The sequence below is a fragment of the Carassius auratus genome, unplaced genomic scaffold, assembly GCF_003368295.1.
Source record: "Carassius auratus strain Wakin unplaced genomic scaffold, ASM336829v1 scaf_tig00013368, whole genome shotgun sequence".
Classification (NCBI taxonomy): domain Eukaryota; kingdom Metazoa; phylum Chordata; class Actinopteri; order Cypriniformes; family Cyprinidae; genus Carassius; species Carassius auratus.
Window position 1 is genome coordinate 22,062 of NW_020524389.1, and position 24,560 is coordinate 46,621.

The 24,560-nt window shown below is 35.5% G+C and overlaps 1 protein-coding gene across 3 annotated transcripts; it reads left to right on the forward strand.

The window, feature by feature from the left end:
- Positions 1 to 1,993: 1,993 nt before the first annotated feature.
- LOC113073969 (periostin-like) lies at positions 1,994 to 21,621 on the forward strand. Of its 3 annotated transcripts, none has more exons than XM_026246660.1 (26): positions 1,994 to 2,221; positions 3,019 to 3,117; positions 6,588 to 6,652; positions 7,115 to 7,272; positions 7,488 to 7,652; positions 8,035 to 8,181; positions 8,320 to 8,461; positions 11,140 to 11,352; positions 11,492 to 11,626; positions 12,268 to 12,416; positions 12,559 to 12,695; positions 12,990 to 13,120; positions 13,225 to 13,355; positions 13,954 to 14,056; positions 14,266 to 14,333; positions 14,466 to 14,511; positions 14,636 to 14,668; positions 16,389 to 16,994; positions 17,568 to 17,633; positions 17,892 to 17,984; positions 19,311 to 19,370; positions 19,458 to 19,517; positions 19,594 to 19,647; positions 20,573 to 20,659; positions 20,740 to 20,781; positions 20,983 to 21,621. In XM_026246660.1, the coding sequence occupies exons 1-26, from the start codon at positions 2,103 to 2,105 to the stop codon at positions 21,033 to 21,035; spliced, it is 3,162 nt and encodes a 1,053-aa protein (XP_026102445.1). In that variant the 5' UTR covers positions 1,994 to 2,102; the 3' UTR covers positions 21,036 to 21,621. The 3 variants fall into 3 exon arrangements, with proteins under 3 accessions (XP_026102445.1, XP_026102446.1, XP_026102447.1); XM_026246661.1 differs by having other exon boundaries at positions 17,568 to 17,627; XM_026246662.1 differs by lacking the exon at positions 19,458 to 19,517.
- The last annotated feature ends 2,939 nt before the right edge of the window (positions 21,622 to 24,560 follow it).

The following is a 24,560-nucleotide window of genomic DNA, read 5'->3' on the forward strand; positions in this document are numbered from 1 at the left end:
ATTTGAGGTTTCATTTCAGGGAAGGCAGAAGTGCCTTAGAATTAGAATAATTGTGTAAATAATATGTAGAGTAAAAATACTCATTACAGGCAATCTGTACACGGACTGGACTGGGACAAAATTTAAGTAACCTAGTGAACTCAAATGTATCTCAAATGCAAAACGTATGTTACATTAAAGAATAATACAAATTCTGGTCAATACATTGTTCAGTTTGTGAGTCTTACTGTCTTTCTATAACTTTTAAATTTTTCCCAGGGCACTTCTATCTTACCTCAATACTTACAGCTACGTTAATTTTCGCTCTTTAGTTTTTGAAATTATTATTTTTATATTGAAAGTGGAAACAAGTAAGTCATTATGAATCATACGCTGAACTGACTCACAGAGATCACCAATCGTAATGCATTTAATCCAGCTTTGGCCTCATTTGGAACTAACTGGCAAATAGAAACAAGCGATATAATTTTTTACAATTGTAAGTTACAACATCAAACTTTCTTGTTTGTAAAATAAATAAAAAATTTAGCTCATGACAGCGGTAGTTTTAAGTCATATTACATTCTGATACAATACCATTGGCAAATTAAAGCTACAAGAGGCTGCTTCTGTGCTACTAGAGTCAGCGGAACTACAAAAATAAAAACCTTTGCAAAAACACCCCAAACAAAGCTTGTACATGTAAAAGTACGCTACTTTCAACAAAAGGTCCAAAATAATACTTTCAACTTAATGCTTGGCTTAAGTTACCTGTCAGAACAAACATCGCATTTGCAACCCAACTTTCTATCAAATTCCTCCATCTTGTTAAACACTGTTTGGCATTGTTGTACCTCACTGTCTTGTCTCTGTGTATTTTAGTGAGTCTTCAAATTTTGCATGCGATTTTTTTTTAAAGAAAAATTAATCCACACCATGTAAACACCATCCGGAACAGCCTGCTGCAGTAGCCACGCCCCCAACTCTCTCGCTATTGGCTGCGCGAAGAATGCAAATACACATGTTGACAGACAGGTGGAACATCCTATCATTGCATTCGATCCTAAAAGACTTCCACAGAGGAAATATATTTATATTTATATATTTAGACCACTTGAAGAGTATTAAGGGACTATCTTTATGATGATTCTCGTTATTAAAAAAAAAAAACCACTATTATAAAAGCTCTCCTTACTACTACAGGACGCTGCTCTGCAGCAAAAGGGGATTTAATTGTTGTCATTTGTGTACTGCTAGGACTCCACCACTAGAGGTAGATGCACACACAGGGTTAAAGCAGACATAAATTAATGATTATAGTTCTTAAACCAGCGTTTTCTGACACGAATTCAAATCCCTTCCCACTATTATTCCCATCATCTGTTCACTTTTTCCCCGACTTACCTTTCCATGCCAGACAGCATGAGATAAATGCAGATGAGATTCTTGGAAGCTTTTAAAATAGTCCCATCTGGCTTTGACTTGTCCAAAGGACTGCCTGAGGCCTGAACAACTAGCTCCAGCTTAAAACCGTCAGAATCCAGATATGGACAGCAGCCCAATGATAAGAAATTGGCAAGAGATTGAACAGTTAGTTATCCATCATCTGATTCCCACAGTAGCTTTCTACAGATAATGAACATCCTGTTTCTGAGGACAAACTAACAGAGCACCTGAGAAATGATGGTGTAATTTAATGATTAAGCTTTGTTCTGTCACTTATAAAGATTTATACTGAGCTGTAGTGATAAAAAAAAGTGTAATGTTTGCAGAATGTGTGCATATATGCATCGTAAACATTCGGCATACAATCTGGATATTTTATTTGTAATGCACCTAAACATTTCCAGATGTCTTAGCATTGTAAGGGCCTTCAATTCTCTCCTCTCTTCTGTCTCTGTAAATGTAGAGGGTCCTTCTTAGGCGTGCAGGGTTCTCACGGAGGGGGCGGATCCATAGGAAGCAGGTTGATTCTCTCTCTGTATTAATCTCCATCAGTGTGTCATTGTGTGTGTTTGAGACAGAAAGAGAAGGGGAGGGCTCCTATAAAGGCCGGTTCCCTGTTGCTTGCTCCCATTCCTTCTGTTATTTCAGTGGGTTTGATCTTCAGGGGATACACCAGAATGATACTCCTGTTTACGGTCACCTTCACCATCCTGGCGCTGTCCTCCCTGGACCAGGTGGAGTCTTCAGCCTATGACAAGATAGTCACACACAGTCGCATCAGGGCTAAAAAAGAAGGGTAAGGGTTGATTGTTTTGAGGGTTTACCTTGCCAGCTGGGAAAAGGTGGTCAGATTTGTTAATACTGTTAATAACAAATGTAAAATGAAAAATTATTTTTTGGGGCGGAGGGGTGGGGTTGGTGCTATTTATAACTTTAACATTCACTCTAATTATGTAGATATGTGATTATTTTAATGGACAATTGTGTGAAATTGCCAGATTTGATTAAATTGTATATATATATATATATAAAAAAAAAATACAAATAATACAAAAAAATACAAAACTGGCATTTTCACATAGAAGTCTCACACTGCCACTGTATTTCATATTAAGTCTTATATTTATTGTATACACAGTATAAATCTATGTTCAAGTAATATCTACATAAAAGTATTTTATTGAATAAAAAGCATAATGTGCATGTACTTGAAGCTGAAGCTGAAAAATTTAATTTCTTATTATTTCTTTTATATATATATATATATATATATATATATATATATATATATATATATATATATATATATATATATATATATTTTATAACATTAGAAATATGTGTCATCAGTATAATTTAACAATGCTAAATATTTGAATCTTTTTAATCTTTAAAATAAATCTTTACATTTCTAAAACATAAATGGACTAAAAAGCCACTTTGACTTTGTTTAAAGCAATTTGTCAGGACTTCTATATAATCACCTGCCTAACTGAACACCCTGTGGCCTGTAAGTCTGTCATGTATGCAATTATCAACCATCCCCAGAGGGTTTTTTTCTAACGCATATGCTCCCTCCGCTCTCTTTTCCAGGCCCAATGTGTGTGCTTTACAGCAGGTCATGGGGACCAAGAAAAAATACTTCAGCACATGCAGGAACTGGTATAACAAATCCATCTGTGGTAAAAAGGCGTAAGTTATCCATCGCTTTTCCTTCTGACCCTGTCTGCCTTTACGAGGTTTCTGCCCACTGACTTATTAGAGGTCAGGGGTCACCGGGACACAGCACCTGTAGTTCTCAAGGTGACGGTGGGTCGTACTGGTGATGGATTACATTGGTTAGGCTTGTTCAGTGCTGTAGGGTGTGTTCAGGGAAAGTGAATGAAGCAGAAGTATTTGAAGCTGTTTTGTAGTCTTCATACAGAAGACTGTTCTTTGTTTTGTATTAAGACAGTTGGATTTTTGCCAAGACAAGCTGGTCCAGAGCATAAATACTCCCTAGAGCAATATGATTTATGATACAAAAACATATTACACTTTGGAGCTCTTCTCCTAGCTCGCAGCAGGCTGAAACAACAGTTGTCAGCCGAGTGTATCTGTACTGTACTTGTTTATGGCAGATAAACCGCAGCTCATGTGCGCTGACTATGACATGTTTATTGTCGCTCCACTGGCTTCTCTCTCTGTTTTCTTCACATATGCCACACTAATTTACTGCATGTTCACTGAGAGGATGATGTAAGAGTGTTTCTGGGCTCTGTGAGACTGTGATGGAGGCCTCAGGGACTGGTGACTAGTAATTGGCAGGCAACACTTTTCAGGCTCAACTCAGCCTTTCCACTGGCAGAGATCTGTTGAGTGTAAAAGAAAAGAGAAAAACCTTTGGCCTCAGGAAATGGCTGTGTTGGGCTGTGCAGGTTTTTTTTTTCTTTTTGTCATTCTTTTTTTTTTGATCTTAGGTATCTCCATGTGTTTGGTTTCCAGGACATTCGATAGATGTAATAGTTTTTATACTGTACAAATTATATTTACCCTTTACCCTAACACTACCGCCAAAACATCTCCTCACACAAAACTTTCTATATTTTTAGACCATTTTAGAACATTTTGGACCAAAAATGTCCGCATGACGTCAAAATTTACTGTTATTACTGTCCTTGTAAACTACATTTGGTCCCCATAATGTAGGGAACACCAGGTACACACACACACACACACACATCATTGTATGCAAATTGTATCATTATTGGTGCTCAATAATTAATAATGGATATTATAATCTATGTTGAAATAAGTTTTTTGCTGCTTAGTATTTTTGTGTAAACAATGATATATTTTTTTAAATTTGAAATAGAACAATTTTTAATATTATAAATATCTGTCACTTTTAATTAATTTAATGCTTCCTAGCGGAAAAAAAAATAATCCTTTTTTTTTATTAAATTTTTTTTATTAAATGTTTTTCTTATCCCAAACTTTTGAATGGTAGTGTGTCATGGTTTATACATATTAAGCATCAAATTGTACAATTGTATGGGTGTTATAATCATGCAGCAGCAGGTCCAGAAACCTAAAGGCCCGAGTCTTCTTCACTCCTGTAGTCTTCAGACATACATTGATTTTGGAAGAGAGAAATCAAACAAAATATTCTCAGCTTCTTTTTTTAAGCTGTAAATTTTCATAACTGATATCCTCAGCCTTCTCATGAGAGACGTATAGAGAATTACTGAATAAAGAATTACATTGAGTCTCCTGCAAACTTTAATCAATCTCCTGTGTTATGATACAGCTCAACTGTCATCCTTTTTCTCCTGGATTTCTTCCAGCATATACGACTGCAGCCCCTCTGGTCACTGTAGGAAAACATATGAAAGAAATTTAAGATGTGTCTCCTGGGAGGTCAAAAGCACTAAACACTGGCGTCTCCCCCCCGTTCCCCCTGACTAAACTCTGGGCAGCAGTAGGTCCGGAGCTGCCCAGCTTGCTGTCTCTCCTCTGGGGAAGTTTGAGTGAGGCCTTTCTCATGGGTCCCACTGGCTTCCTTTTTCCTTCCTTCACCGACACTGGGATCATTGTTCAGTGTCAGGGGATGAACTCCTCCACAGCTGCAATGTCTTTGCCTCCAGATGCTATCGTGATGATAAAAAAGAGAAACAGAGCAATTGAATCTGTGTGGTGTCAGGTGCGGGCTTGCAACCGTATCGCTGTCTGACAAACAGCAGGCCTAAAAGGCAAGATAATTCTCAAACCCACAGACCTCTCGCTAAAACCAGTGAGGAACAACATTAGTCATGGGAGAATTTTATTCACGGCATCTGCAGACAGCTGTTAGAAAGCTTCTTTGCTCATTTGTATACATTAGAACAGCTTTTAGGCTACTACCCAACATTCCAATAATTGTGTTTACTCGTAATAAAAATCTTAAACTAGATTTCTATGTAAATAAAATTAAAAAAAAAAATAGTTTACACAAATTAAAATATTTAGCAAGGAAAGGTGATTTGGTTTTCTTTACCAGCTTTTCCCCACATAATAGATTTTTGGAAGTAATAGTTTATTTCAACATCTAGGCATCATTCAGATCAAATGAAGTGCAAATTGAGAAATTTTGAAAGTATCTGGCTTCTATTTTTAATCTAATTTTAATTTTAATTTTAATTGATTTGATATCTCTCCTGGGCTCATATTTGCCAAAAGTTAAGATATTTCAGTTTAAACATTGCTTAAAAAATAACTTACACTTAAAATCCATTACCTACAGTATAGGATTTAATGAGAAACATCTAAAACAAAGTTGATACTTGCATAAATGCAACTGAGACCACCTGAGCCGCATTTTGAGCAATACAATTTTCCTCTGAGAGCACATATCAACTTGTATGCTCATGATGTGTTCAATAAACCGCTGGAACAATTCAAATTTTTCCCCACCGCATGCCAGATACACTATAGAGATATCAGTTGAAATTACTGCTAAAAAATAAACATCAATCATACTGTCAAAACAGCCCAGAGGCATGTGCCCTCACACGTTTCAGAGAGTACACGTTCTGTGTCAGGGATGGCTCAGATTTGGATTGTTGCCCTCTTATTATGTCAAATTTTGCCGATGAGGTGATACTGTGGAACCTGAGGTTTACATTTACTGTCAACATTCCAAGAAGAAATTATCTTACTCTAATTTATTGGAATTTTTTTTTTTTTTTTTTGGTCATTGAAAGATATGGTCTTTTGGAATCTTTTCTAATTCATTAAATTGTGTTTTCTAAGTATTAATATAATGGTGGTGGATTATGTAAATGCTTTTTTGGTAGACGCTGATTCCAGACGTTCGTGAGGCAATTCAGTTTTTAAAAAACTGCAGAAATGTTAGATTAAAAGCACTAAATCAATAACAAATCCGGATAAAAGTCCAGATGTCTGACCAAACATGTGTTATATGAAAAAGACACATCTGAATACATTTAAAAACGAACAAGACATGCTTAAATAATTTATCACATGAGTTTTCAGGACTTAATATGTACAAAATAGAAATTCCTTCCATTTTATATCACTTGAACAAATTTGGTAGGAATATTTTACAAGCTATAGCCACCATCTCAGCAACATCCTTTGAATATGATGTACATCAGTTTGATATTTTGACTCTTTCTATGCAGAACGGTCTTATATGAGTGCTGTCCGGGTTATATGAAGTTAGAAGGGATGCGAGGGTGCCCTGCAGGTCAGTATTCATTCATTTCACCAATAGAAATGTATTTTCTTAAGAGGTTTCTAGTCTGAGTGGTTGTTAGAATATTGCTATATGGTTATTGCAGCATTCTGCATGGTATATATAAGTTAACTATAGATATAGGTGTGATCATGTCTGTAGCGCACATCCCAAAAGTAAATTTTCTGTTAAATTGTTAAGTACCAACAATTATCACACATTTGACTTCAGTTTATAAGGTCATGCTTAGATTAAATGTCAGGTTATTCATTGGCTATGAGTTTAGTGTAGCTTTTGTTCTCTAAACAAAATCCAGACCCAGCTGGCTGTATTATGCATGAGGTAAATGAGCCACAGCCAGTCTTGAATGAGGATTCGAGGTTCACATCATGTGAAAGGATACTCTTTACAGTACTCTGTCCTGTGCATGAGACTCTTTTGTTTATTTCCTTTAAATTTCGCTCCACCTCGCAGTGGCTCCTATTGACACTGTGTTTGGCACCCTGGATCTGGTGCAAGCCAAGCTCACCAAACAATACTCCGATCAATCCAAACTGACGGAAGAACTCACGGGAGCCGGATCTTACACAATGTTTGCACCAAGTGACGATGCCTGGATAGAGTTAGATCCTGTGAGTCAAATTCCCTGCCACATTTGATTTCATTCGCGCCGCAGTATTCGCATGCCATGTTTTAATCTGTGATCAAATGTGCATGTTATTAAGAAGTGAAGCATTGACTGGAACTTATTGAAATGAAATAAATCGAGGAATATGCCGTCATGCTGTCTTTTTTTTTTTTTTTTTTTTTTTTTGAAGTGCTGACAGCATTGTTTCTCTGTTTCCAGGCATTGAGAGATGCCATGGTCAGCAGTGGAAACACTGAGCTTTACAATGCACTCCACTATCACATGGTCAACAAACGTCTTCTCACTAAGGACCTGAAGAATGATATGACCCTAGAGTCCATGCATAACAAACAAGGCCTCTATATCAATCACTACTCAAATGGAGTATGTTTCTCTTTCCTTCAAATTCATTGTGTGCATGAAACCATGCTATTTAAGTATTATTTATATATTGTTGTAGCATTTATAAATGTTTTGATTTAGCTCGTTTTAAAACATATTTTCCATTTTATTTCATTTTAAGTCATTTTTTTTTCATTTTTATTTGCTTAGTAAATCAGAAAACCTGACTTTCTTTCACCTGTCGATCACAAAATATATTTTGAAGAACCTTTTAACTATTTTGTGTGCACAGAGATCAATAGATTTTAAAACAACATTTGAAAAACTTTAGATATTTTCCTAAACATTTTCTATATTCATTTTTTATGAACAATCCCCAACTTCAGTTTTAAAGGCACTAAACTCTTTTTCAACAATTTTGCAGGTTGTCACTGTGAACTGTGCCAGGATCATTCACGGCAACCAGGTGGCGACTAATGGAGTTGTGCACGTCATTGATCGGGTCATCAGCGTCGTAAGCCAAACGATCAAGGAAGTGATCGAATCCAACGATGATCTGGCTTCACTGAACGTATGTGTTATCATACCCGTGGTTTTGTAAACAAATATGATGAAAACTCTTTGGAAGCTTTCTGATCATTACTCAGCATGGGCATATGATTTCAGAGAGTGATCTTGGAAAACATTTTGTTTTTGATGTCTTTTATAGACAGTTGCTTTGAGATCAGGTCTCCAGGATCAACTGGGAGAGCCCGGACATTACACACTTTTTGCTCCAACCAACGAGGCCTTTGACAAAGTTGGCGGAGAAGTCCTTGAGAGACTTATGAGTGACACAACTGTACTTCAAGGTAAACATAGAGCACAACCACAGTAATATATTTTATACAGCATAAAGCAAAGGGTTCGTGTTGAGGTGGATGGAGTTTTGATGCACTACAAAGATAGTAACACTACTGTTATTGTGGTTTCATCATAATAAACTTCCGTGCAAAATTTTGAGTCTCTAAGATAGTTTTAGAGTTATGATTCAGCTTTGCCGTCACAGGAATACAGTATATTTAAAATATGTATTCAAATAGAAAGAAGTTATTATATAGTAATAAGAATATTTCTAATATTATTACACTAATTAATAATATTTCACAATTTTACTGTATTTTCGATCAGATAAATGCAGCCTTGGTGTGGTTAGCATAAAAGACTTTATTCAGAAACATTCAACAACCAACCACAAACTTCTGAACGGCAGTGTATGTGCAGACAAAACCTGCACATGATGAATAATCACCTTCAAAGATTTGAAAGACTAGCAGCCTCGTGTTTTAAGTAAACTGCACAAATGCAGTCCAATCCAAGCAGTGGCACATTCTCAGACGGCGGGCAAACAGCGGATCTGGCCAGAGCCGTACAAAGATCCAAAACCAAGTTTGGTCAAGACCTCTAACGCTTCCTGACGGGAAATGCTTAGATGCTGAATAATACTTCATCTGATTCTGGGGAAAAAAAGATGGTCAGACAATGGTAAGTGTTGTACCAGACCAAATCTGTTTTCCCCATGTAAAATAAAGAGGGTCTCATTACAGATCTAATCTGTGTGACCTTTTAGATGACTGAGATCATCATTATAGAAAACACATTAAAAGAAAATAATGTTAAGACCTGTATTCAAAAGCAAAGAATAGCTTTTAAGTAAACATTCAGTTCTTCTGAGGGCAATTATCTCAAGACCTCGCTTATGTAAATGCTGTGTGAAAAAAGCAAATCATTAGAGCAGATCAGGCATCAGGGTTCTGGTTTAAAGGCCTACGGCATACCGACTGATTTTCTAGTGTATTTTTTCTACTTAAATTAGATTTTGGTAGCATGCCTCATTTTAGGCTAGAAGGGAAAGACCACACAGATGTATAAAGTCAGCATTACATCACTTCTGGCTCTTAATGGATCTGCGGCCCTGTCCAAATGGCTCACTGGATGTGGACCTGTGGTCTTGTGGACTTTGCTCGCATGTGTACATGATGTCCACAGGACCCTAGCAATGGTTTATCAACCTTTTTGACTCCAAGGCCTGACTTGTCCAAGACAACAATCAAAAGCCCTCCATTAAGGCCAGGGTACTTCTGGCATTTCTGCTGTAGTGAAAAAACTTGTTTCCAAACTTTATTTCTTTGTTTACAGAAACTAGGAGTGGCAATGTCTTAATAATGAAATAAATTCCAGAAGTTTTAAGTTTCAAGAAGGGTTCATTGCACTTCACATTTGAGATTACAGGATAAGTTTTTGTTTTATAATTATTCTTTTTTTTTTTTTTTACTCACAAACATTACTTATATAATGATATTACTTATATAAATAATATAAATAATATAAATACACACATATGCATGTACATGCATAAATTATATGAATAAAAATATATACATGTTAATATTTTCAAAATATATACTGTGTCTGTAACATTATATGTGCATATTAAATGTACACATTTCACACATATTTTATATATATATATATATATATATATATATATATATATATATATATATATATATATATATGTATATATATTAAAACTTTTATTTTGGATGCTATTAATCACAATTAATTGTTGCCTATAGTACTAATAATGATAAATGAGCTTGAATTTAAGAATTTTTTTGTCTATACAGATGTTTAATAAATTGTTTAGGAATATTTTGGAAACTGCATTTAGGATCATTATATGCACATCTATATTAATAAGGGGAGATATACAATCTCAATTTCAGGGACAGTTCACCCAAAAATGACAATTCTTTCATTAATTACTCACCCTCATATCGTTTCAAACCCGTAAGATCTTTGTTCATCTTCGGAACACAAATTAAGATATTTTTGATAAATCTGAGACCTTTCAGATCCTCCATAGACGGCAATGCAGCTGACCTGTTGAAGGCCCAGAAAGGTAATAAGGACTCCGTTTAAATAGTCCATGTGACATCAGTGGTTCAACCATAATGTTATAAAGCTACAAGAATATTTTTTGTGCGCAAAGAAAACAAATATAATGACTTTATTCAATCATTTCGGCCCTTCCATGTCAGTCTTCAACACACGTTCATGAGAGTACCATGATGCATGCCACAGCTGACTGTTACCCAATAGCCCATGTGGTAAAGTTTAGAAGTGTCGATGAATAGGACCTGTCTTAAAAAGCTTGTTTTGATTTGGATTTAGGTTTGGCAAAGCAATTAAAGTTGTCAGACTGCGAATACATGTACAGCTTAAACAGATGCAGGAAACTGTCGAAATAAGCTCAGCTGTTGGGAAAGTGATTTAAGAGTCTCAGCTCTCCACCACATTGCCTCCGCACAGGAAGAACTGGGCGGGTGTCCCATTGGACAACATGAGCTTCTGTGTTTTTAATTCTCTTTAGTGGTCTATATCTTGACGCTTACTGGACTGTGACGATAAAGACATCTCAACAGTTCAGGTCAGCACATTGTCACTTAAACTTTCTCCTTCTCTCTATATCTGTTTCTTTTTCAAGCCCTTCTAAAGTACCACCTCCTGAACTCGGTGCAGTGCTCTGAGGCCATTATGGCGGGTTCTGTCTATGGGACTCTTGAGGGCAGCAATGTTGAGATCGGATGTGATGGCGAGAGCCTTACAGTCAATGGTATCAAGATGGTGCTGAAGAAAGACATTGTCACCAGCAATGGGGTCATTCATCTGATCAGCCAGGTGCTCATGCCTGACTCGGGTGAGACTCTGTACCTGACCGCTGACTTTATTTTTACATCCTTATGCCGTACATTTGTATATACTGTAATATACACATTTGTTGTCACTGATATAACAAGTTTTCTGAAGTTGTGATAGGTGTGTGTCTTGTCTTGCAGCCAAGCAGGTGACGGAGCTTATAGGCAAATCTCAGAGCGTCTTCAGTGACCTGGTGTCTCAGCTCGGCCTGTCTGCCGCCATGCAGCCTGAAACTGAGTACACTATTCTTGCCCCACTGAATGGAGCCTTCTCTGGTGAGTTGATCTCATGACTCTATGAGAAAAATACAGGATCTTTCTGCAGAGATAACTGTGAGCGCTCACCAGGGGTCTGTCATTTCTAAACACGTGAACAAAATTATAATGTAATACAATATAGACATTTATAGAGAGAGAGAGAGAGAGAGAGCACTCACTCACACACACACACACACACACACACACACACACATTTGTTTTTGTGAAAAGTGGAAACATCACATAGGCGTAATGGTTTTTATTCTGTACAAACTGTATTTAATTTGGCCCTAAACCAACCCTACACCTAACCCTAACCCTCACAGGAAACTTTGTGCATTTTTACTTTCTGAAAAAAACTCATTCTGTATGCCTTATAAGTGTTTTGAAAAATGGGGACATGGGTTATGTCCTCATAAGTCACCCTCTCCTTGTAATACCTGTGTCATACCATGTCATTATACAGAGTTGTGTCCTGATATGTCACAAAAACACGCCCACACACACAGAGATAGATAGATTGGTAAGATACATAAGGCTGCAAAAGATGAAAAAATATATGATTTGTATCTTCAGCTTATAGTTAATATGCGTACATTTCTAAATGCCCCAAAGTCCGGTTAAAATGTCCCAAAAAAGTGTCTTCACCTGTCATGCAGACGGGGTAATGTCCATGGATCAGCGTTTCCTGAAGACGATTCTAGAAAACCACATTGTGAAACTCAAGATCTCTCTGAGTGACCTCTACAGCGGCCAGCTTCTGGAAACCCTGGGAGGAAAACTCCTCCGAGTCTTCATTTATCGCACGGTGAGAGGGAAAGATTGAGGACCTGCAAACAATTATTGTGTAAACACCATGAGTGAAAACAAGCACTTGTTAAGTGTGCAGGCGGTTAAACTTTATGCTATTTTTCTGCAGTTCATTCTCTTTTTTTATGTGTGTGTTTTAGGCTGTGTGTATTGAGAACGCATGTATGGTCCGAGGCAGCAGAGAGGGCAGTAACGGAGTCCTTCATCTCATGCGATCACTGATCCAGCCTCCCGAGACAACCATCTATGAGCTGCTCTTAAAAGACGGACGCTTCAAGTGAGATTATCATCATGACTCCTTATAGTTACTATTATCAAGTGTTTTATTACCTAAACTGTAAAAGTATTTGTAACAAGATAAGTTAATTATTTAAATACAATGAAAAAATAATTATAATTTAACAGGACACTTTCTGCATGTAATAAAAAAAATTATTAGTCTATATAATGTTTTTCTAAAAGCATTTTAAAATACTATAATGTAAAATCGAATTACGGTATATCAAAATATAAAAATATTTTTTCTTTATTACAAGCATACATAATTCATAGACTGGCTGAATTATTGCAGAATCTTCCTGTCTCTGATGGAGAGTGCTGGACTGACAGATCTACTGAAGCAGGAGGGATCGTTCACACTCTTTGCTCCTGAAGATGCTGCCTTTGGCACCCTGACAGAGGAAGACATCACTCTTCTGAAAAGTAAACCTTTCATTCTCTGTTTTTTTTTTTTTTTTTTTAAATGATGTCCAACTTTTGCTAGGTCTGTTTCCTCACAGTGACGTTATGACTATTCTGTCATCCAGGCGACATCAACACCCTCAGGGTGATCCTGCTCTACCACTTTAGCAATGGCGTCTTTATTAATGGAGGCTTGGAGGGTGGCGTGACTAATCTTCTCAAGACCATTCAGGGCAACAACCTTCAAGTGCTGTCTGTAAGTACACTGGGGTTGTTATTTTAAAATAGGATTTTTTTTTATCTGTCAGATTTTTTAAGCTCTAACCACAAACCAACTATATCCTATTAAACTGTAATTAGTGAAAATGTCGAAATTTCATCAAATTTGGGCATTATCAATAAAGGTTAACGTATAAAGTCCTTTCCAAACTCCATATTATAACTAGACTCTGACAGAATGACTTTTAAATTTGAGCCAGTACTAATATTTTGGTAGGACAAGAGAGGAAGGACCTGACCTGCTGTTATCGTCAGACAATGCAATTAGATGCAACACAAATTTCCTGTGTCTGTCCTCAAAAAATTCCATGAACCAAATCCAGACAATTTTCATAAATCCTGCAGGAAATGTACCAGTAGGTCAACATTGAGCATGAAGCAGAGTTGATTATAAAAAACCTGATGTGCTAAGAACACATCTCTTTTTGTGTTTGTGTAAGACTGAAAGTCTAGGACATAGGACATTTTTATGGGAGCATTGCTACAGCGGTAACATCATAACTTCCTGACAGTTTACTGCATCAATCAAAGACAGCAGAAACATCATTTAATGATCAACACCATCTTATTCTCAGGTTAACAACTCCATCCGTGTAAATTCAGTGGAGGTTCCAGATTTTGATCTTATGGCATCCAACGGAGTGGTTCATGTAGTGAAGACCATATTATATCCTCAAGGTGAATTATTAACAGCAATGAGCATGCACTATATGTGAATATAAGTTTAAAATGTCATATTTTGAAGGGACGTTTACCAACAAAATCAATTGCATGATGGTCTAAGTCTTCAATATACATGGTTTCCCCCCTTTTATATAACTGTACAATTGCTGAGCCATAAGACACAGTCCCTTGAGCTTAATAAAGAATTTGACTGCATTTGACAGATCTGCCAGTTGGCCGTGAAGACATATTGATTCTGCTGAGGAGACTCATCAAATACATGCAGCTGAAGGTACAGCAGAACACACATCATATCTGAACACTGACTCTCATTATATAACAGACCCATCACAGTTCAGTACATCACTGAACAAACACACATACCAGTTTGTTCAATTTTTTATTTGCTTTGGTTTGTGTGTAGTTTGTATCTGGATACACCTATCGTGAGATTCCACTTACATTCATCAGTAAGTTCAGTTTCATCCCTCATTACTCTTCTAATGTTCCACATAACATAATAACATTATCAACGGCTTACGGATTACGCTGGACATGCTTTTTTATTAATGAATATTGTGTTTCACCTTGCAGAGAGGACTATAACCACACATGTCATTGAGAAAGGTAGAACATTATTTCATGACTTCAGTTTTTATTTGATTTTAGACCTCTAAATGCTAACTCTTTTCTTCACCCATTTACCACTTTTACACATCTATAAGCATTTATTCCTCAAGCACGTCCTTCTCTGCTAGCCGCTTATTCCCAGCAGCACTTTTTGGTAGCCTGTTTGTAAAATTGTGTATTTACGTGATCATTATCCAATGCTAAATGCCTGAACTTTGCCTCAGCTGCATTTCAAGAAAACCGATTCTTCATAGAGCCCCAGAGGAGAGCGAGCACGTTATTCTGTTGGCTGGAACCAGCACTGGCATCTCCTCTGGCTTTCATCTAATTAAACTCCTACAATTATGTAGAGCTAATATGTGTAATTGTCAGAGCCCAACATTGGTTCATCCAATACTTTAAATTTATAGGATGAAATATCAATATACTGACAAAAGCTAAATTGATTGTAATGCAACTTTACAATCATAGGTCTTGATAAATCAGATCTAGAATTGCCAGAAGCTTTGTGAGGGTATGATGTAAAAGACCCAATCCCATAGTGGGACTTTATTTATTGGTAAATGATAGACAAACTTTTTCCATGAAAGATCTTTTTAATGACAAAGTTAGTTCTAAATGAAAGACAGATGGGACAAATGAATCAGGCAAATCATCTGGAGTCTTTGTACGGCTAAATTTAATAAGTCGATGTTACAGTCTAACATTTGCATGTGTCATTCGTTTTCTGATCTGTGCGTCACAATGGTTCCGATCTGTCTTTAAAACCACTCAAGAGTAGAATCAATATCATGTCAAAGTAAATGGGTCAACAGTTGATTAAATGCTGATTGTATCAAACGTGTATATTATACTATATGTACGAACATTCAAAAGTTTGGGGATATTTTTTTAAAAGAAATTAATACTTATTATTCAGCAGAAATACAAATTAAATTGATTAAAAAACAGCAATGACAGTAATAATGTTAGAAAAGGATAGTATTTCAGATAAATGCTACTCTTTTGAGCTTTCTTTCGAAATCAGAGAAAATCACAGTTTCCACAAAAATATGAAGCAGCACAACTGTTTTAATTATTAGCATTTTCAGCACCTATGAACTAAATAAAAATCTTTGAATTGTGATTGCTTACTTCCTCGATCCCTAATTTGGGTTCTTTTCTGTAATGTAGTTTTATTTTGGTCTGTTGGTTCTTATGTACATCTGTTCACACTTTGAATTCCAGTGTAAAACACAAAGTACCATTTGAGCTGAGCTTGCAATCAAAAACCTTATGAGCCTGACCCACCGCCAGTTTTTCCATCTGCACTATGTCTTAGCTCATCTTTGGCAAATTATCCAAATTTGTGTTTTATGAATCCAGCAGTAGCACGAAACATGACCCCCATTGCAAAGTCTAGAAAGAAAGTCCTGTCTGGTGTACATTAACAGCTCTGACAGCGCCAGTGATTATTAATTATTGGCTTAGACTTCCTTTCTCATCTATGATTTACTTGTGATTTATATCAGTAAAAGCAGCAAGGAGCAATGGCACAATGGACTCAAAACCATTGGAAATCAGCATAATAGTACTTAAAAAAAAAGACTAAAAGAAAAATGTCCCTAAATAATTGGTAATAATTTTAAAAAATAATTTTTCACAAGTACTGAGAAGTTTTTTGGGAAATGTCATGGTCTTGACATGCCACCTGATGGGATCTCTACCTTTCCCTCAGGTCCCAAATACAAGGTGGTGATTGAAGAACCAAGTGTCACCAAGGTTACACGAGTAATCAAAGGAGAACCAATCATCACAGAAGTTACACAAGAGATCGAAGAAGATCCGAGCATCACCAAAGTTACACGAGTGATCGAAGGAGATCCGAGCATCACCAAAGTAACACGAGTGATCGAAGGAGATCCGAGCATCACCAAAGTTACACGAGTGATTGAAGGAGATCCGAGCATCACCAAAGTTACACGAGTGATTGAAGGAGATCCGAGCATCACCAAAGTAACACGAGTGATAGAAGAAGATCCAAATGTCACCAAAGTAACAAGAGTAATTGAAGAAGATCCGAACATCACCAAAGTTAGACGAGTGATTGAAGGAGATCCAAACGTCACCAAAGTTACACGACTGATTGAAGAAGATCCGAGCATCACCAAAGTTAGACGAGTGATTGAAAAAGATTCAAACATCAAAATTACGCGAGTGACTAACGGAGACCCAAGCATCACCATAATGAAAGGAGTGGTTGAAGGAGATGCAGGCGTCACCAAAGTTAGACGAGTTAATGAAGGAAAGCCGTCGATTACAAAAGTCACAAGGCTCATTGAAAGTATGTCCAATCTTCATTAGATTAAAATAAAAGTTCACTCAAATATTAAAATTTGCTGAAAACTCATTTGCTTCATGGATGGCCTGAGGGTGTTTCTTCACTTGAAAAGATTTGGAGAAATTTAACATTAGATCACTTGTTCAACAATGGATCTTCTACATGTATGTGGATGCCATCAGAATGAGACTCAAAACAGTATTGTGATAAAAACATCACACGTGTGCTGCATGTTTGTAACAAATTCATCATTAAGTCTCTGTGCATAATATTGCTTTGTCTGAATCAGGAGAGAAATCTGCACAGAAATATCCAATATTTGTAAGTAATAACAGTCCAAAACAGTTTCACAACACTTCACAAGACATTCATTGATGAACTGGCATCATGTGGATGTTTATATCAGCTGTTTGAACTCTCATTCTGACAGCACCCATTCACTGCAGAGGATTCATTGGTGAGCATGTGATTTTTTAATTGTTGGATGAACTTTTTATTTTAAGTAGCAAGGTTAATTTTAAAGTGACAGACCTCTGTTTTTGTGTTCCCTTTTCTTTTTGTGACTATTTTGCTCAGCTCACAGTGCCTCATCTGATGGAGATATTGACACTGAGGGAGATATCAAGAGAATCATGGGTGAAGGTCATTCCTTTTAACAGCTTTATTTGGTTATATGTTGTATAGTACATTATGTAAATTATATGTTTTGGGTAAGAATGTCCAGTTGGTTTTATCAAACATTTGAAAACCGATTCATGCGTAGTAAGGACTGGATTAGAAAGAGACACTCATTTTCAAGTCTATTCTATAAGTTACCAATACTTTAACAGTTTAGTTTGTTTCAGAATGGCTGTAAACAACTGATAAAACACTAAAACATTGTGTGTCCATGTGTTGTAGATGTAACCAAGGTGCAGAAGTTTCATGGTGGTGATGTACACATCCTCCGGGAGGAAGATATCAAACAAATCACTGATGCGATTACCCAGGGAGGTTAGTCCAAGAGAGTTTCGAATGAGTTGACATGTTAATAATACATTACTATATTTAATCCTCAGTGTTGATGTAATGATAAAAGTTGCCCTTTCTCTGACATTAACTTCATTGTAGACTATTTATTTGTTATTGTTATTTTATATATGTGACCCTGGACCACAAAACTCTTAAGTCACTCTGGTATATTTTTTACAATAACCAAAAAAACATTGTCTGGGTCAAAATTATAAATGTTTCTTTTAGGCCAAAAATCATTAGAAAATCAATATTAAGCAAAGATCACGTTCCATAAAGATATTTTGTACATTTCCTACCGTAAATATATCAAAACGTAATTGTTGATTAGTAATAAGCATTGCTAAGAATTCTTAAATTCTTCTCTCCCTCTTAAGACTTAAGGTTTTGTTGTCCAGTGTCACATATAGTGTTATATAGTATATATATTAGTAAAGTATTTTTAAATGTTAAATTCATTTCAGTTTAGTTTAAGTTTAGAGATTTTTGTTATGTGCTTTTCTATTTTAGTTTAGCTTTCCTAATTTAAGTTTCACCTAATTCATTTGTAGTTTATTTTATTTCAGCTTTATTTCAGTTAATGAAAAAAAAAAAACATTTTCAACTGGATACAATTTGAATGTGTATAATTGTATGTAAAGGGTGACCAAACTCATTGACACTAAACTGGTGAGCCATTTACATTTGAAAAAACAGAGACTGTTCTTTAATCTTCCCCTTTGGCATCAATTCTTCACATATGTCTTTCTCTCCTGCCAAAAATTTACCCATAATCTTTGGCATGTGCAATAATCATGTTCTTTCCCGCATTGTTTTTTTTTTTTATGCCATTGATTCAAACATTAATGTTATTTATGATTTTGAAGGGCTTTGGGATCTGTAAGCTTCTTTTGTAGCTTCTTAAAGAGCTTGACATTTTTATTGAGAGCATCTGTGAACGCGGTGATTCGTCCTCGTTTAGTATTGTTTAATGTTTGTTTGTCTGTATTATTTTATGCCCATGGATTACAATCTCTAGTTACGGAACAGAATAAAGCCCTGTTGGTTTCCCATAGCTCATACACATGGCTCTACTCCAGATGTTCTTGATTTAACTCCTTACCCTATGGTTTTGATTCATTCCTGGCAAGATCACACTTATGATTCAGCTAAAAGAAAGAATCAGTTTAAGAACCTTTAAGCAGTACAGCTAAAGTTAGATTAAGGCTTTCATTATTGACTATTACTCACCGATTTGGCTCATGGTTGGTTTGACTTTCACCGAGAGGTTTGTTCATCCATTGTTCTCATCTTTCCTTGTTCTCAAAGGTGGACCAGGGATCACCACCATCAGTAAAGTAATCAAACCAGAGGTCCAGGTTGTTGAAAGTAAGGCCTTATAAATAAAATGCTGATATGCTGTGAGTTAAGTTTTGCTCAGATGTTTGTGTCATTGAATTCTGTTTTTGCTTGAAGCTGAACCAGGGCTCACCACGTTTACTAGAGTAATTAAGAAAGGCCCTCAGATCATTAAAGGTGAGACACAGTACATCAAACAGTGATAAGATGCAGTTAAATCAAATATTCATCTTTTTGTATTCAAATGCACCAGAAGGGGAAACCACTGTTACCAGAGAAGTTCGACCAGAACCACAGATAATTGAAGGTAAGAAATTATTTCACACTTCCGATATTCAGATTTTAGTGTTTCATTTTAGTGTTTAATATATATATATATATACTGTTGAAGACATCAACCCAACATGGGTTATTTGGCAACCTCATGCTGGGTTATTATAATTAATGTTTATACCCAATATGCTGGGTTGTTTTATTTAAGTCAACTATTATTTAAAAGTTATATTCCTGCCTTAAAATGGGCTGGAAATTAAACAAAATAAAAAAGTTCTCTATTATAAATTTTTACCAAAATAGTGATAATTCTCGGAGCTGGTGAAGGGCTGCTGATTCACGAGTGAACTTCAGACTGCAGCCTCGCGTTTCACTCGTAGCTGACAAATTCCATGAGTGACTCCATAACCTGCCCATAACCAAACAGTACTGACATTAGAGAACATGTTTTAACATCAAATTAAATTAAAAACAATATTAAACAATGAATAAAATCAATTTATATTATGCAAGGCAAAAGGTGTTTCCATTGTTCCATCATTTAAAATAATATAATTTACAGGACTCTATAAAGATTTTATAATTTAAATTGTAAACTGTATACTATCCTTTATTCCGCTTGTGCTTGTTCTCTGACTGTAACTCCAGGTTGTTTCTTCGGAGACTGAAGTTACAGTAAAACTACCCAGCACATGGGTAAAAAGATATTTTAAATAACCCAATAAAATGACCCAACAAGCTGAACCCATCATTTGGGTTAAAAAATATAACCCAGCACCTGAGTAAAAAAATTAAAAACAGCCCAATAAATTGACACAACATGCTGAACCCACCATTGTTTAGAATGTAGTAACTGGCTTCAGTTACATTAATTATAATTATAAAAATCATAGTATCTGATTTGATATTATATATGCATACATGATGAATTATTATTATTATTATTATTATTCTTTTAGGACCAGACTTTTCTAAGATTGTATCTTTCAAGGACAGTCCAGACCTCCTTGAAACAGAATCGGAGAGAATCACCAGAATCATCAAGGGTTAGTGCTTTCACGACTGTGGGAATAATATGAAGAGGGATTTAATGCCCAAGATTTAATTGAATTATTTTTCTCCTCAGGGGGTCGTTCTAAAAAACGAGCTGCCATCAGACATCCACAAGGTATGTGTTTCAGCTCATTAGCATCAGTTGTGTTTTGCTGTTTTTATATTAATTAAGACACATACAGTACACATTTAAGTATAGCATTTTTTTGTTCTAATATCCAATTTTACCATAATCCAGACCTTCATAATACACAGAGGAAAATGAACTATAAATGTCTAGAACTGCTGTTTATATACAGTATGTGTGTTTGTGCAGGATCAAGGCGGAGAGTGAGAATGGTCAGGCATCACTCCAGACGCAGACAGTGAGATGAATGAGGCTCACTCTGAAGATCCAGCTAAAGAGAGAGACAGTGTTGTAGGACAGTGTGTTTCTCCTGCAAATACACTGTTACTTCAAACCGCATTGAATGTTTACACATTACAAACCAATGCAGTCATATCTTGGATCTATGTGGCACACACCCCAATTCAACTCAGATAAGGGGTACTTGAAATGGTGGTGGTTATAAAGAGAGACATTGGTCATTTTTGTTTGTTTGTTTGTTTTTTAAGCTGTTTATATTGTTTCTTTGAATATATATATACTGTATGAGCCTGTCATTGAGCTTGTCGTGCACATGAGATTTTGTGGTGCTTGCATTCAGGGATATGAATGCATTTTTATCTGTAAGGATCAGCAAAGCTTTGGCTGTTGAGTTTACTTTAAATCACACAGCTTGCAACTTTTCATCTGTTTCTAATTTCTGTTCATTTTTCACTAATTTCTTCATGAGATCTACATTTTTTACTTGCTTCTTTTGTTTTTTTAAATATAGAAATTCAAATCATCACATTGAAATTAAGCCTCAATGGAGTAAAAAAAAATGAAATAAAATATTTTCTGTTTATAGCACCTCTGCTTGTGATTTTATGTCCAAAAAACGGTGACCTGTCTGTTCATTTTTTTAATGTGTGGTGCACCTATTTCAGTTGATGAATCTGATATAAATACTTAACAACGGTATGAACTGTCCCATTGCACAGTGACTTTTAGTGTCATCATATACATGAATATGATGGCAGTGACTGCTAATAATGAGTTTAATGATAATAGGCATCACCAACCATTTATATCCAAGTACAAAGTCACTTTTGAAGTGACTGATTCTCAGTCTCCACACATTCTGCTGTCAGTTTGCTATTTATCTTGACTTTAGTACGGGCTAACAGAGTTAATCCCTTTGTGTTCTTGTTTGCAGATAAATAGCATGTCAAAAATGGCATGAAGTCAATGCAAAAACTAACAGTGTAGAGTTAAAGAAACACATATGTTGACAGGGGATTATGTAGCAGCATGCATGCCTTTACATAAAGACATATGGATGTCTTTATGCCTGAAAAAATAAAGCTTTGCTCCTTAATACAGACAATCTGAAGCCCCAGACTTCATTGGGGGGATAACCTTGTCAAGTTTGATTTAGATAGTGAATACACTCTTTAAACTGAATGTGACAGTTTAAAGCTGCCCATTATTTGCACTGGTATGAAAACTGCTAAATTCAGACTAAATACTGATTCAATTTATCCACTTAAAGTAAAATCAAAAATAAACATTTCTGTTACTAGAAATAAATGTTAGTGGAAATGAAATAAAAAACCTTAAAATACTTTACAGTTTACTAAACCCGAAATATCTAAAAAATGAATGAATGAAAACACAACAACATTTCTAAACCTTTAACTAAAATCAAAATGGAAAATATGTAAAAAATGAAAAAGAATTCAAAATATTCATAAAAACTACACGTATCTTAAGGATACTAAAATAACACTTGTAAATAAAATCATTTAATTACAGCTATTAATCCTCACTTTTTTCTCATACATTTTGAGAACACGCAGAGAATCTTTTCATTCTACAGCAATATCTGTGAGGAATGAACATCATTGTGACTTTAATCTACTTATGTAGCATTAATATTATAAGTTAATATTTACATTATGGAACAGCAAGTAAATCAGCAAGAATACCTTGCATTCAAAGACCGATATTTTTCAAAGATCATACAATCACAACACCTCACAACCAATTTGTACGTGTTTTACATGGTGGCTAATTCATACAAATTCGTATGACCTCACTTTTGTATGATTTGTGTAGACCCCAGTGATGGGTAGGTTTTGGGGCGGGGTTAGGTGTAGGTCAAAAAAAAAATACAAAAAAATGCGTAAATGCTTGCAAAATACGTATGATTTATGAATTTGCATGACTGAAGTAAGACCAATTCATACAAATTAGCCACCTCGTAAAATATGTACGAATTGCCGTGAGATCCTCATCAATTGTGACATTAAAACACATTTTATAGTTAATGTTAAGAAATGTGTATTGTGCACAAGTAAAGTTTTTTATATCAGTAAGTCTCGAGCCATATGTCAGCAAATATGTTTATAGAATATATTGCTTTTTTACTTGGGTACATTGTTTTTGCCGTTTATGTTAAGTTACTGATTCCTATATAACCTTATGCCAGCTTTCAGTACAACTCCTTTTGCAGTTTATTTTGTAAGTGTCATGCTTTTGGATCCCAGTTTGGATCCCTCTTTAGTGAGCTAACAACAACTGACCTGCACTTACAGTATAAGGACAAAAGTACCGGCCATTTCTTTCTCCACACATCTGCTACAGAAAACATCTTGGGTATTGTGGCTGAACTTGCAGGTTCACATATGTGTTCTATTATTCTCCACGTGTGCTCTTGCATGGGGACATTTCTGCACAGCGAACATAATTCCTCATGTTTGGAGAGACAACCAAGGGAAAACTTGCTTGAGTATCTACACAATACAAGAGTTACAGTCCAGAATACAATCTGATTTGGAAAATCTTATAAAACAGTCCGTTACGAATGGAACTGCAAAAAAGAACGATGATTTTTCAAAGCCACTCCCCCTGCTTGGCCTTGGTCTAAAAACATATAGCCCCACCCCTGACTCACACCATTGTGTTTCTGTGCCAGACTGGTCAGAATATATATAAAAAAAAAAAAAAAATATATATATATATATATATATATATATATATATATATATATATATATATATATATATATATATATATATATATATATATATATATTAAAATATTTATTTTATATTTATTATTATTATTTACTATAAAGAAAATAAAACGTAAAATTATTTAAAAATATTATTACACTATTAAAAAAAAGCATTTACACTAGCAATAATGAGTAGCCTATTACTTTTCTGTTTATTACAAAATCCTATAATTTAATTGAGTGTAATTTCTATTAATATTCTGAAAGAAACACAAAGACCACATATTATCAACAAACTTTAACTGGGAAGTAACACCAATAAAGGGAATCATAATACTGAGAGGAACCTCCTTCTGTGTAGCAAGATGCTGTCCCTGATATCAGAGTGTTGGCATGTCTTTGACTCCAGTCATATATCTGACATAAAGTCGTCAGTGGGGTGATGAGTGATATGCCTGCAGGGTTCAGGAGCTCCTTCGTTAGACAGCTTTAGTATTGAGAGATGGGCTCCAACAGAGAAAGTCAAAAGTACATCTGCTGTGCCAGAAAAAAACACTTTTTTATGGCTTTGCTGTTTGAATATAGGAATTAAAGTAATAAAACAGCAGACATGATCATTAAAAATATAATTTTATTTGAGTTTCTCACGTTGTGTGTATGTTATTTTGTCATATTTTTCAGTTTACTTCTGTCGTATTTATCATCTATCTATCTATCTATCTATCTATCTATCTATCTATCTATCTATCTATCTATCTATCTATCTATCTATCTATCTATCTATCTATCT

Excerpts from the sequence above, each read along its gene's own strand:
- LOC113073969 (XM_026246660.1), top strand. The coding sequence starts at position 2,103 with ATGATACTCCTGTTTACGGTCACCTTCACCATCCTGGCGCTGTCCTCC. Across the intron at positions 11,353-11,491 it reads GGTGCTCATGCCTGACTCGG|CCAAGCAGGTGACGGAGCTT; the intron begins GTGAGACTCTGT and ends CTTGTCTTGCAG. Across the intron at positions 19,518-19,593 it reads AGGCCCTCAGATCATTAAAG|AAGGGGAAACCACTGTTACC; the intron begins GTGAGACACAGT and ends CAAATGCACCAG.